The sequence below is a fragment of the Dermochelys coriacea genome, chromosome 6 (assembly GCF_009764565.3).
Source record: "Dermochelys coriacea isolate rDerCor1 chromosome 6, rDerCor1.pri.v4, whole genome shotgun sequence".
In the NCBI taxonomy this organism is placed as follows: Eukaryota; Metazoa; Chordata; order Testudines; family Dermochelyidae; genus Dermochelys; species Dermochelys coriacea.
The window spans coordinates 73,878,463-73,892,596 of record NC_050073.1 but is presented as its reverse complement, the minus strand read 5'-3'; the positions used below and the strand labels follow the sequence as shown (position 1 = coordinate 73,892,596).

The following is a 14,134-nucleotide window of genomic DNA, read 5'->3' as shown; positions in this document are numbered from 1 at the left end:
AAACCACACTTGTCTTTCTTCCAGTTCTGGGATATACCCAACTTAAGGGATAGCAGATAGTGCTGTGAGTTGTGCTACTGGGTGCATGTAACCTGATGCAGGCACTACTGGGACTGAGGGAACAAAACATTCATTTTACAATAATTTGTCCAAGATCAGCACAAGCTATGACTTTAGTCTTAAAATCTGAGTATTACCTATTTTATTCAATTATTTCATTCATATTGTTGTAGGCAAAGAAAAGTTGACATTTGTACTTTGGCTGTGATTCTCAGCCTGAGGAGCTATCAGAATCCTCTGCTGCTATGGCAATAAGCCGATCCAATTTACAAATTCAACTAGAGCTACAACATCCTAATGGAGGTAAGCAAACTTATCATCCTTTATTTTCCCTCAAAGCCTAACATTTTCTCCACTTAATTTTACTGGGCAACTTTTCCTGCATTTGAACATGAAAACAAGAACTGCTTATAAAATCAGCAGCCAATAAAATTAAGAGAAAAATGAAGGTGGTGGGGATATTATAAGGAGGATGTGATTTAAAGTTTCATATTATGAGATCACCAAGATTAGAGAAAACTGTTGTCCATTAAAATGGCATGGTTCTCATTTTTCCAGTGGTATGTGGCATTGGTTTCTATCTCTTGTTATTCATGAGACTAACTTAGCAAGGTAACTGCCCTATCTCCAGACATTTTACCATGCTTTTAGCATGCCAAAGCACTCTAGGATGGTTTACTTTAGTATTATACCCCTTTTACTGATGATTAAGCTAGGGAACAGAGAGATTCAACAATTTGCCCAAGGTCACAAAAGTGTCAGGTACATAGACAGAACCAGTCCCTCTTCAACTTTCAAGAGTCTTTTTTTTTCTGGCTAAGTGAATTTGGGTGCTTGCAAAAGATACCCCCCTTGACAGTCCTAGAGACTGAAATCCTCTGTTCCCACAGAACTTGCACAGCACAGACAACAATGCTACAAGATTCCCCATACTGCTCCATATGCCTCAGGCCTAGTCTGGAGTGCCCACTGCTAGAAGTGAAAGCATACTTCAGTTTACATTCAATCCTTGGCCTCTTTATAAACATTATAAACAAGGGTGCCAATTGGTGTCATTGTCATGTTATCTTTTGTAATATGGACACATGTCCACTAGTAACTTTACAATGACCATCAGTGTATTTCACATACCAATGAGCAGTTATCAGACAGTAACAATTTTAGCTCACTACCACCTGGGTCAGATTCAAACCAGTGATCTTCTGTAGAAGCATCTGATTTCATATGGGCAAACTATAAGGCAAAATACAATGGGTGAAATCTTGGTCCCACCGAAGTCAATGACAAAACTCCCATTCAATAGGTTTAAGATTTCACTCATTATATGCATGTGACATGATGTTTGTTGTGGGGAGGGATATGTGTGAATCGATAGCAAGCACAGCAAACGAACAAGTAAAAAGCTTTTTCACATTTTTGCTGTACAAAGCCAAGCTCTTATAGGAGAGGTAAAATATTGATGAAGCTAGATTTCTATGTGATGTACAACACAATTACTGACCTTGTTTTTTCTGATGATGTAAATGAGGTCTCCATGGACTATCAAAATGAATGTGCTATTAATAACAATATTATTTTAGTTGTTTATAATAGCCAAGGAAAAAAAGCTTATTTGATCTGTTGATACCCAACATTTTTATAAAACTTTAATAAAAATATTAAGAAAATTATCTTTTTAGCCTTTTCTGTATCATTGGTAATGAAAGAAAAGAGGATGGGGAAAAAGCTTTTCCATTATTATGCAAAAATACATCTTGAAATTTCACAGTAATGTATTAAATGAGAACAATGAATAAAATGTTAATCTCCCCCAGGCACAACAGTTCATTGTGCTGCCAGAAACAATCTAAAACAAATTTCCACCCAGTCTTTGTAGTTAAATATGAAGAAATTTATCTGAAGAAAATGCACCACAGAATGGCAAAGAGAGCACAGACTTCTTTTATATTGTAGAAAGATACACTACCCAAAATTGTGGAAATGATTATAAAATAGTCAATTCAAAGAATGTAAAATTAATGCCTGTGAAACATAACTAAGAGAAGGGACTTTTTAAACAGAAATAGAGATGTTATTTCAGGGACGAGATATGCATAACAAAACTGATACTATGATTTATATTTGAGCCACATATCACATTCCTTTTAGAAATTTGGAAATACTATGCAGTCTATTAATGGATTCTCCAAAATGATTATATAAATGACTACTTTTATATATTTTTCATAAATTGCAAATATTTTTCTCATGCTTTTAATAACCTCTTGAAACTAAAATCCATTTCTCTACTGAAATACATTTTTCCCATTGTAAACACAGTGATTTGTTGTGGTAAGGTATCTCTCAAGGGCTGAATTACCAACTGATTAAAAAAAATCATGGGTTTTGTACACATAATGGAGGAGAAAAGGTACCGTACTAGAAGAGTTATCAATGGTTATCAATCTTGACAGTGTTATTTAAACATTACGTGGCTAAACTATGCTAAGTTAGTAACATGTTACACTCTTCAAAGATTGACTGCCTCTCCATAGTAACAACTTCTTGAAAACCTAGTTTATAATATACCATGACATAAAATAAATTAATCTAGAGCCAAAAGATTCTAATGCCTTTTCCCACGACACCATCATTAGAAAATAAACTATTTTCCTTTTTAACTCTAGAAGATGTTAGTGTATACCAAAATCCAGACCATGCTTCTATAACCCTACCTCTTTAAGAATGTGACAGCTTAGTCTACAATGAATTTGAAATATGATTTGCTATAAAACTGCTTGAAACTGTGAGGCTTTAACAAAATCTGAAACATCTACATAAGAAGGGGAAAAGAGCTTCTGAATAGATAAAAGTAAAATCTTGATCCTTATATAAAATGTAATGCATTTTAATACGATTTTTTGCCTGATTTATGTAAAGCTTTGTGTTTTTCATTTTCCCTAACCTGTCACACCGTAGTGATGTATGGTGCATTTTAGCATCAAGTTTGCCATGAGCAATAAAGTCAGTGCCCCCAAAGAAATATTAATATATTTCCACTACTTTCCCTCACCAGAGTTTTCTATTATTCAACTTATTTGGTTTCACTTCACATAGCTGGTTGACATCATTTTCACGAAGTCTCTCATACAAATGTTTTAAGATTTTATATTTAAAAATTCCCAAACAAGAAATGGATGGGATGAAGCAGGGAGTACCTGCCACAGTTGGAAAGCTAGGAATGAGGTCATTTGGGAAGAAAATAGGGAAACACTTTATCTCTTTGGAGAGACAGAATGCAAAAATGGAGACAGTGTTGCTTATTGATACAAATATACAAACTGTCTCTCCTAAATAAAGACTGTTGGTACTCTATGTATACTTGAAGTGTTCAAAAGTCACCAGATGCACACACAAAAAAAAAAAACAAAAAACCCCCCACTGTTGCATTCAGTAACGATCCCTGTATATGAAACAGCTTTACTAATTTTCAGACTGTAAAAATAAACAGAAAAGGAAAGTAAACTACAATCAGCTGCAATACCAGAATCCCCTCTCCTCTCCCCCAAGGAATACCAAGAAGGTTTCAAGCACAGCAGGAAGATCAACAGGCATTTTTCCTCAACAAAAGCAGTCTTCAAGATAGATCTTAAAAGAAGAAATACCTTCATACCTGACACAAAAGCCATCAAGGAAATCTCTTATAAATCTATTATCCATATAACTTACCTGCATTTTAACATTATTTAGTAAGTTTACCTGAGTTCAGTGTTGTAAAATAAAGTTGGTAACAAAGTCCTACTTTGATGTATTATTGGCAGTCCTTTACAAAATTCTCAACATGTCATTAATTGCAGAAATATGTCAATATGTTCTTTTTTATCATTCAGAAATATTTCAAATTTCAACCAAATTTCAAAAATACTCTAAGGGTATAGAAGTCTGTAAATGAAATGTTACCATTTACAAACATACAGAAGGAAGAAAGATTTACTACATGTGTATAATAATCAAGAGAAAATGGATGGTAAAATGTGCTCACAAAAAGGAAGAAAACAATGTTGTCTTTGAACCTCATTAGCAATGCTATAGTCATGGGTAAGAGTGCAATACTCAAGAATCTGTCAGCACACATGTACCTCTACCATTACTAGGGCTCTTACTCCTACATTGCACACTTTCCATGCAATCATAAGTAAAAAAAAAATTGAATCCCTTTGAACTACTGCTAATATTTCTTAAGTTCTCTATCAAGTTTGGCTGGACATCTCTCTCCTTATATGACAGAGTGTCTCCTCTGCAGTAAACTCATTTTACTGACTGGAATAGGATTAGGGACTGATGCTTCACCTCCCAGACTTAGAATCATTACTAGCTTGGATTTTCTACCATATGTGAAATGAGGGTCTGGTAGATACAACTCATCTACTGGGGATCAACAGGTCTCTTCGATATCTACTTTTCACCAAAAATAGCAATAAGAAAGTCAACCTCACAGCAACTCAACGCTGTTTTTAGGGTTTGCTAATACAAAGGTATCAGTTGTGTTCCACAGCATGGGTGGCTGCACTTCAGCGGTTGCACATGTGCTTGGCTGAACAGTGTCTGCTAAGCGCCTTGAGGTTTCAAGATGAAAAATGCTATACAAATACTACTTCCATTCATTCATTTGGCACAAGTGAGCATCTGTGTTGGGTCATTCTGATGGCAATTCCCAAAAACCAGTTGAAGTAAGTACAGGTTTTACAGCAAATAGAAGGACAGAGCTAAAAACTTGGATGAAGTCCAAATTGTGAAAAGCAACATAAAAAAGAAGTAGTCCATATGTCTTCACTGTCTATTAAAAGGAACATAAAATTTAGAAAGATGTACTTGCCTTATCCTCCAAGTGTAATTTTAAAAAGCGGAGGTAAGCCACAGGTGCAAATGCATCAGCTGAATGTACAACTACTTGGGATGAGTCCCTGAAATACAGAATCATAAACACCGTATTTTAATGCATGGTTTTATGAATAGGCTATGCCCACTGTCCCTCCACTACTATTCAACATGGTTTACCAACTACTGATGAAGGGTTTTGTTGCTTTTAAAAAAAAACTGATTAATTAAGAGAAACTCTTTTTGTCATAAGTTTTGGTATAATATAGAAAAAACTCAGCAGACTCCCATAATTTGCATTTTATTTCATTGTCATAAATTTAATTCAGAAAACATAAAACATTGAACAATGGGGGTATAGGTCCAGCATGCTTTTCAACTGCAAAATGTGTGGAAAATAAATGCAATTTACACCCATTTTAAGTCTATTTCAAACTTTCAAAGCAGTGTAACCAGGCCTTGGCGTGAATGAAAATCAGGCCCACTGTATGTACGTATAAATGACATGATGACCAAAGCTCTGATGACACAACAGCAAGCCAACCCTTTGTTAGTCAAGAGAACCACTAAGTTTTTATTTTATCAGCATATTAAATCTTGGGAAACCTCATTTCCCACTGAATAATGCTTCAGGAATCCCTTCCTACAGAATTAGCACTATAATATTTGTCCCACTGAGAAGTCTGATTGTGCCATTTAACTATCTTACACCTCATGTTGAAGAATTACTAAATACAACTTGCTAATGCCAAATGCATTAATGGGAATGGTGTAAACTTCAGATACGCTGATTGAAACTAGTTAATATTTAGTTTTCATTTTTACAGTCATAATCTGTCAACCTCCAATTCATGAGGGGCAATACCTATTGCGCCCACCTGCACTGTTTCAAAACTAGAACATTTAGCAATGGAATTAAGACAGGTAAGGGAAAACAGAGTATTAGAAGATGATGCAAAAAAATCTCAGAAGGTGTAAGAGAAAGTCATATGCATAAAAATTATCATTTTTTTTGTACTCCGTAAAGCTACTGGCCCACAGATAGTTCACTTGGAATTACACTGAAGTAACTAGTCTTGACATTTTCATTAAGGAAGTGTAAGTACAGATACTCTACTTTGTAAACTAAGACTTTTCAGGATGTAATCTATTTACAGAGTAAGTGGAAGATAACCAGGGGTCAAATGATAAAATTAAGTTAGTTAAAGGAAGGACATTGGTATCAGCTAGAGAAACCAGTGCTTATAGTCAGAACACAACCAATGAGTGTTCTTATTGCAAATAATCCCTAGAACATTTTGGATCAGATCCTCAGCATGATGAGCATAACTATATAAATTTCCAAAAGGTGATGATCTGGCTTATTGTTATCAGGATGACATTCAATATAGGTTAGAAATGGCAATATCAGAAGCAGATAGATTTAAGATGAAAATCCACCGGTGAATTTTACAACTGCTTTGCTCCCAAGGATTCACGATTTTGGTACACCTGATTAATGTTTTCCAGAGAGACATCTAAAAATGGCAATGGGCAAAAAGTGACATATCTTTTTATAGAAGATACCTACTTTGCTCTGTATTCAGACTCTCATTTTCTTCTTCACTAACTAAAATAAGTTTCTACTATCAATACTTCAAAAAATTATTTCTGGCTCTGAAAAATCGATACAATGAAAGAGATATGGGTGATGTATTTGTTCACACATCAATAGAATTATTACCTCTAAGTTCCATTGGTATTGCTAAATTGTAAAAGAACCCACCTTGCCGACCCGATCCCAGGTTCAATTTGTAGGTCTGGAAGTTAGAAAATCTCTCATTTACTTGGCAACTGAACAAATTTTATATTGAGTCTCTGAGAGAGAATAAACATGGAACCCCAAGATTCCATTTTTACATAATGATTTCCAGAGGCGAAGGCTACTTTAAATAAGGGGTTTTCCTATATGAATAATTAGTTCATGTCATGCTTGGGTGTGACTCTATCCCATGCTAGCCTGGCATGGTCTAACTGTCCATGTGCTGTTGATGCCCATGAACAGTTCGTGAGCGTGCTTTGATCTAGTCCTCTTCGAAATTAAACTAGCTCAAAGCAATCTAGTTGTTTCTTTAGACAAGCCCTAAGACACAGTACTACATAAGACTTCATAGGTGCAGGGATTCAGACCTAATATACCCATTTAAATAATGCCAACCAAACTGGAAACATTTGAAAGCATTTGGTCAGACTTGAATGATTTCCTTAAAGAGTTCTGTTAAAATATCATTTTCCTTTATAAACATGCTTTGGAATTGATCATTAAAAACTCCTAAGATGATGACATAATACCAAGGGACAGCTTTAGTGAATAAATGCTAATGCATTTTTTAATCAGGATCACTAAGAAATTCTTGATAATGAAATCTGTGGCTTGGTTGTATATAGTTATTAAATGAAGACAATAAAATATTCCTGTATGAAAACAAATAATTATCTTTAGTCATTCATTTTGAATTCTGTTCACATGCAAAGCAGGAAGTGGAAACGGATGAAACTCATGCGCACCATGAATAAAAACATACAATAAAAGATGGACTGTAGGAATGCAACAAGATTTACTGATGATAGTCTTGATAAATGTTTCTTGTTTATTGATTAATTTCAAAAAATATTCGGGGAAGTCTATTTCTTTTCAGGGATACATATATTTCCTACTTGCAATGACTATAAGGGTTTTTGTTTGTTTGTTTGTTTGTTTTTACTGTATTAGGCATTAAATAAGGTCATCAACCTGAAAAAGCTAAGAAACACTGCACTAGAAGAGGGGATCTCAGACCCACATCAAGAAGAATAAGGTAGGTACAGTGGGTTTGAACAAAGAGAGTAGAGAAATGGTAGTTCATGGCAGTTGTTGAAGTCTGGTTAATTCTGTGAGGATAAATTTGAGGATGGTCTGTGTTGGATAGATGGGTTCGACTAGACTAGGACAGGAGTGAAGGGAATTCATATATATATATATATATATATATATATGTAAGGCTGTGAGTCTGTCACGGAGGCCACGGATTCCATGACTTTCCAGGACCTTCATGACTTCTGTAGCAGCCGGTGCGACTGACCCCGGGTTCCCAGAGCACCAGCAGCGGTCTTGGGTCATCCCCCCACCCTCCCCAACACCAGCAACAGTCCTGGGCCATGCACGGCTGCCTCCACCTCCCCAGAGCACCAGCGGTGCCCCCAAGCTGCCCCTCACCCCCCAGAGCACCCAAGATTTTGTCAGGGATATATAGTACAGGTTATGGGCCATGAATTCTTGTTTACTGCCCGTGACTTGTCCATGCCTTTTACTAAAAATACCCATCACTAAATCTTAGCCTTATATATAAGTAACTTAAAGATTAAAAATACATCTCAAAACCAAATAGCATAAACCCAGAAAATTCAGAGTTAAGATGAAGCTTCAAGGCGTTCCAAACATGCTAAATTGCAGAAATGCAGTTACGGCACCCAAGCACTGCCCAGTACTGATACCATAACAAAAAAATATAAACAATCCAACTAACCCCCTCCCTTTTGCCCTCCCCCCAAAACCCCACAGTTTAAAATCATTCTTATAAAGGAAGGCAAGTTACAGAGCCTTCACTAGACTGCCATCATTCTAGACTGTAATAAAGCAAGAATCACTATTGGCAATTTTCCCTTATCCACAAATCTAGCAGATTGCCTTTCTATTCAGAGAGAAATTTGAGGAAATGCATTTTGTCAGACATTACACGTATGATAAAATCATCATCCAGGAAAAATGCTACCCAGGAGTCTATTTACTATAATAGGTGAGTTAGATTTTCTCTTTCCATGTTTTGTAGGGAAGACCCACCTTCAGTGTTTTCTGCTGGGATCTACATTTCATGCAGCTGAAGTTTTTTTTAGGGAGAAGAATTGGACTAGTTTAGTACATAGGATTTCTGTGACTTTTAAAGTCCTTAGAGGTACTTGTATATGTTCATCCAAGCTTCAAAATTTTACTGAGGTGAAATATATTTGAACTATGACAATCTAACCACCTAGCATCTACACCACCATAGTGAATGGAATAGCCTACTTACAGTCTCTAGAGTATCTATCAAAATAGCCAAGGACCTCTAAAAAAGCAGTAATAGAGTCACAGGTTCATAGATTCTAAGGCCCTAATGGACCATTGTGATCATTTAGTCAGACCTCCTGTATAACACAAGCCATAGAATCTCTCCCTGCTCCCAAATTCCTGGAGCATATCTTTTGAAAAATCCATCTAATCTTGATTTTAAGATTGCCAGTCATGCAGAATCCTCCATGACCCTTGGTAAATAGTTCTAATAGTTAATTACACTCATTGTTAAAATTTGTATGCCTTATTGCCTGTCTGATTTGTCTAGTTTCAACTTTCAGCTATTAGATCTTCTTATAACTTTGTCTGCTTGACTGAAGAGCCCATTATAAAATATTTGTTCTCCATGTAGGTACTTACAGACCGTAATCAAGTCACCCCTTAATCTTCTCTTTGTTAAGCTAAACAGATGGCGCTCCTTGAGTCTAACTCTATAAACACATTTTCTAATCCTTTAATAATTATGGTTATTCTGTGAACTTTCTCCAATTTATCAACATCCTTCTTGAATTGGAGACACCAGTAGCCGATATACCAGTGTCAAATACAGTGATAAAATAAGAAAAGGAGTACTTGTGGCACCTTTTCTTTTTGCGAATACAGACTAACACGGCTACTACTCTGAAACCAGTGATAAAATAAACTCTTTACTCTTACACAAGATTCCACTGCTTATGCATCCAAGGATCCAAAAGCTATTTTGGCTACAGCATTGCACTGGAAGCTCAAGTTCAGCTGATTATCCACTCTACCCTGAAATCTTTTTCAGAGTCACTGCTTCCCAGAATAACATCCTCTATGACTACATTCTTTGTTCTTGGATATACATCTACATTTAGCCGTATTAAAGCCCATATTGTTTGCTTGTGCTCAGCTTACTAAGTACTACTAAGTAATCCACCTTGTTTTTTGTCAGTGATATGTCCTCTTCATTATCTACCACACCAATTTTTGTATTGTCTGCAACCTTGATCAGTCATGATTTTATGTTTTCTTCCAGGTCACTGAGAAAAACATTAAACAGCATAGCCAACAACTGATTCCTGTGGGATACCACCAGAAATCCATCATCTCAGTGATGATTCCCCATTTACCATTACATGTTGCGACCTATCAGTTAGCCAGTTTTTAATCAATTTAATGTGTTCCATCTTAATTTTCAGAGGGGTAGCCGTGTTAATCTGTATCCACAAAAACAACATGGAGTCCGGTGGCACCTTAAAGAAACTACCCTTAGATTCGGTGCCAAATGCAGTTCCACCAGACCTGAGAGTAAGGACCATAATATAGCCCTCCATATTAATCCTCTTCTCTCCTTCACAATTACTGACATTTTCTAGTAAGACATGAAACCATTTTACCTCAGACTTGCCTTTATTCAGGCAGGGACTTTGAAGGAGTTACGGGAGTTAGGCACCCAATCCCAATGTGTGTGAGTATGAGTGTGAGAAAGCAAGCAAGCAAGAAAAGCAGCCAAATTTCAATGCATTGATGTAAACTTATCTTATGATGTCAATTAACACATTTTATAACGTAGACTGAAAGTTAGCCATTCTTTTTCTGGATGATGCTGTTGTGCACCAATATTACCAATCATCAATACAATGCTGATCAGACCACAACATTTTGTTTGGCTGAAAATAGAGACCTTGATGAAGTCACTGTACCAAACAGATCTTATCTCTAAAATAATAAAGTGCCATAAATGCCTGTTCCTGTTCCTACTGAAGTTAATGGGAATTTGCCATTGATTTCAACAGGAATAATATCAGCCCTTAACTGCACAGTAAATTTACCACGTTTCCTCTATTGCTTACTACTGCTAGAAGGAGATGTAAAAGAATGGGCCTGTTTCACTACAGCAGTAAATGTCCATATATGCCATAATGTTGACCTTCCATGAGTTGACGTATCTGAAATGGTATGCAAGTGACATTCCATTATTACAGACTGTTTACTTGGATAAGAATAGGAACAATAGTCAAAACATCTCAAAATATGAAGGTTAAGCTATTTAACATCGTGTACTGAGAAACCTGAATCAAGACAGAGAAATTTCCCATGCCCCTCTAAACAGATTTTAACAAATTTCAGCAAAGAAATAAGCTACTCAGAGTCGCTGGATGAATTCAAGCAAAGTTTACATTCAAAAATGTCCCCTTAGTAACTGATGGAAAATGTTTAGTATTATCATTCTAAGTCACTAAAGTTGAAAAAAGAAGAAAAAAAAAGACACAGAGTTAATGGAACCCACAGGCTACTGATGTGGCAGTTTATCAAATGTAGCTGTAATGAAAGATAAATATTACAGGCAATTCGCACTTCATGAAAGGATAAAAGTGTCAGTGTATAGGTACCAGTTTTACTGCAGGCCATAATCAGCAAGTAAACGAAAGTGCAAATGTCTAAAAAGTTTATAGCCTTCTATGAAGGCCTCGTCTTGTCAGGCACTGATTTAGGTTTTCAGAGGACTTTGCCAGCGTTAAACAAAGTGACTGTTTGTGAACGTAAAGGATATGTTCTACTCCTGCCAACAAATGTTGCCTCAAGCTAAATGTTAATATGTTCCCATCACTTAAATCTAAGGAAGGGGAAGAAATAGTTCCTTACACAACTATTTTCTTTTTAAACAGGGGACAGTCCAAAGTGAATGTTTCATATTCTCCACCTTCTCCACAAACATGAACTTCATACTTCTTAGAGAGCTGAGACAAAAGGAAAAAAACGGGTAGTTAGAATAAGTGATGCTCTTATACATAATGTCAAATGTATTTTACTGAAAATCTATGTGTGTACAGGGCTTACAGTAACTTTCTCAGTCTAGGTTTATCACTACACCTCCAAAAAAACGAACAAACTCTAAAATGCACTGGATGTACTTGTAGGTTTCTGACTTTCCTCTACAGTACTTTATACGAATTGATTCATACTATTTTTAAAGTTCCAAAAATTACTGCCAGGTTGTTTTCCATCTCTGCAATAGTTACACTTCACCGTCCAGCTAAAAAAAATCATTGACTGCATCCCAGTAGAAATGGAAGGATGTTGAAATAAGATTCCTTTAGGAAACTGGCTAGAAAATAACAATAACCTTTACATCCACTTCCAGATGTCATTATACAGTTTGTGAGATATCTTGTGTTGTAAACTCTGACCAGAAGCTACTGAATTCAGCAAACATATAATTATAATATTATTATAGCAACACGTTTTACAACTGTGCTCTTGGTATTTGTTGGCACAAACTCTTTCCTAAATCTTCAAGTAAGAGAGTTAACCCTGGCCCCACTGAAGTTAACTGCAAAACTCCTATTGACTTCAATGGAGCTGGGATTTCACCCTTAGAGGGGAAGAAACATTAGCCATTTTCTTTTGGCTATCTCCCTGAACATTTTTCATATTTTTTTTTTTTGCACTTTGTTTTATATTTACCTGACGGACAAGCCAGATACATCATACACAAAAGTCAATGTAACAGATTGAAAATAATACAATTTGTCTGTTTTTAATCATCCTAAATCCTCTATTTAGCAGTTTCTCAATTGAGGCCTGATCCAAAGTTTTGCTTGAGTAAAGAGCGAGGGCCAATCTCTTGAACAGTACATTCTAATTCTGTTTTAATAACACTGTAATGGTAGGTGGTAACCATGCAACGTAGGAATTTAATTATGCTAAGAGCACACATTAAATCTATGATACAGTAAAAATGCTAATTGGACAAATGCAAAGCTTTTCTACGCTCATGATTCCACTCCTACATCTCATGATCTTCTGGTTATAATTTGACTTTTAAGTGGTCCTCATTCTTTTTAAGAAAGTTATAAACATTGCTACTTGTGCACTTGTATTATCCTTTAAGACGTTCATCTTGCAATTGCTCCCTTTGAGGAATTTCCATTGACTGCATTGGGCGTTCCGAGCACAGAGGGCTTGCAGGATCAAATCCTAAATGAAATGCATATCACTTGTGAAAGGAAAGTTGACCTGGTTTTGGTGTTTGTGCGTTGTTTTATTGAGTATTGGACAATTCTGTAATGAGTGCAATAAAGTTTCCTTGAAAGGGAAGATTGGATGCCAGAATCAGCCCTGAAAGCTGATTTGAATGCACTAGGGAGAGCTGTGTCTGGGGTTTCCATCAGGGCAAATGGAGCTCATTGGATCAGGGCAGAGACTTAGGGCAGGATCCAGGGCCTTTTCCAGGCAGGTACACTGGTCTAAAATGCTGCAGTGGAGTAAACAACAGGAACCCACCAGACCTCCACAGGTTGACAAGGCCAAAAGATGTGTGAAGCATCTGAAATGGATAGTATTGGCAATTAGTCACCAAAAATATCATATATGTTACATGAATTATTCAGGGACAATAGGGTACACCTCTCTGACTGGGGAATGGATATATTTTTGACCAGTGTTAGGGAGGGAACTTAACTATGGCTACATCTACATTACAAACTAGGGGTGTGAGGCCCGTACTTGTGTACACATACTCACGCTAGCTCTCATTGAGTTAGCACAAGTATAAATAGCAGTGTAGATGCAGTAGCACTGGTAGCGACAGAGAAGGCCTGGCTGAGCTGGTCTGAGTACCTGCATGAAACCAGTGGGTACTTGATTGATGCTACCAATGCTACTGGGGCTACATTGCTATTTCTACTTGTGCTAGCTCAATGAGAGCTAGTAGGGGTATGTGTACATGAGCAGGGAATCAGATTCCTAGCTCGTAGTGTAAATGTAGTACATCTGGGTACACAGCTGGGGTGGGAGGGAGGCAGTAAAGCTAATTGCTGGTGCCTCCTCATGGCAAGTATACAATGGAGGTACTCATTCCACAGGGGATCTGATTCCCTGATAATAAGAAATTGGAAGAGGACTTAGTGGAAGGCATCCCCTAAAGAAGGTGGGGAATGGGCTTAGGATTCCTAATGTCTGGTAAATGAGGAGACAATCCCTTTTCCCTAGACCCTTAACCCTCAAATGAGGGGAAGGCAGTGGGCTGCCAGCAATGGACGAGGGCATGCTATGGCGGGGAGGGGAGCTGACAGCAGCTCTCCACCAGGGGGAAATCATGACCTGTATTGTACATATTTT

The 14,134-nt window shown here is 36.8% G+C and overlaps 1 protein-coding gene across 1 annotated transcript in view; it reads right to left on the bottom strand.

Annotated features, from left to right (window-relative positions):
- The window catches only part of DPH6 (diphthamine biosynthesis 6), a 389,640-nt gene that overhangs the window by 214,631 nt on the left and 160,875 nt on the right, over positions 1-14,134 (bottom strand). Inside the window, 2 exon segments of the mRNA XM_038405768.2 lie at positions 4,916-5,003; positions 11,657-11,751. Of these exon segments, the coding sequence (XP_038261696.1) occupies positions 4,916-5,003; positions 11,657-11,751 (183 nt within the window).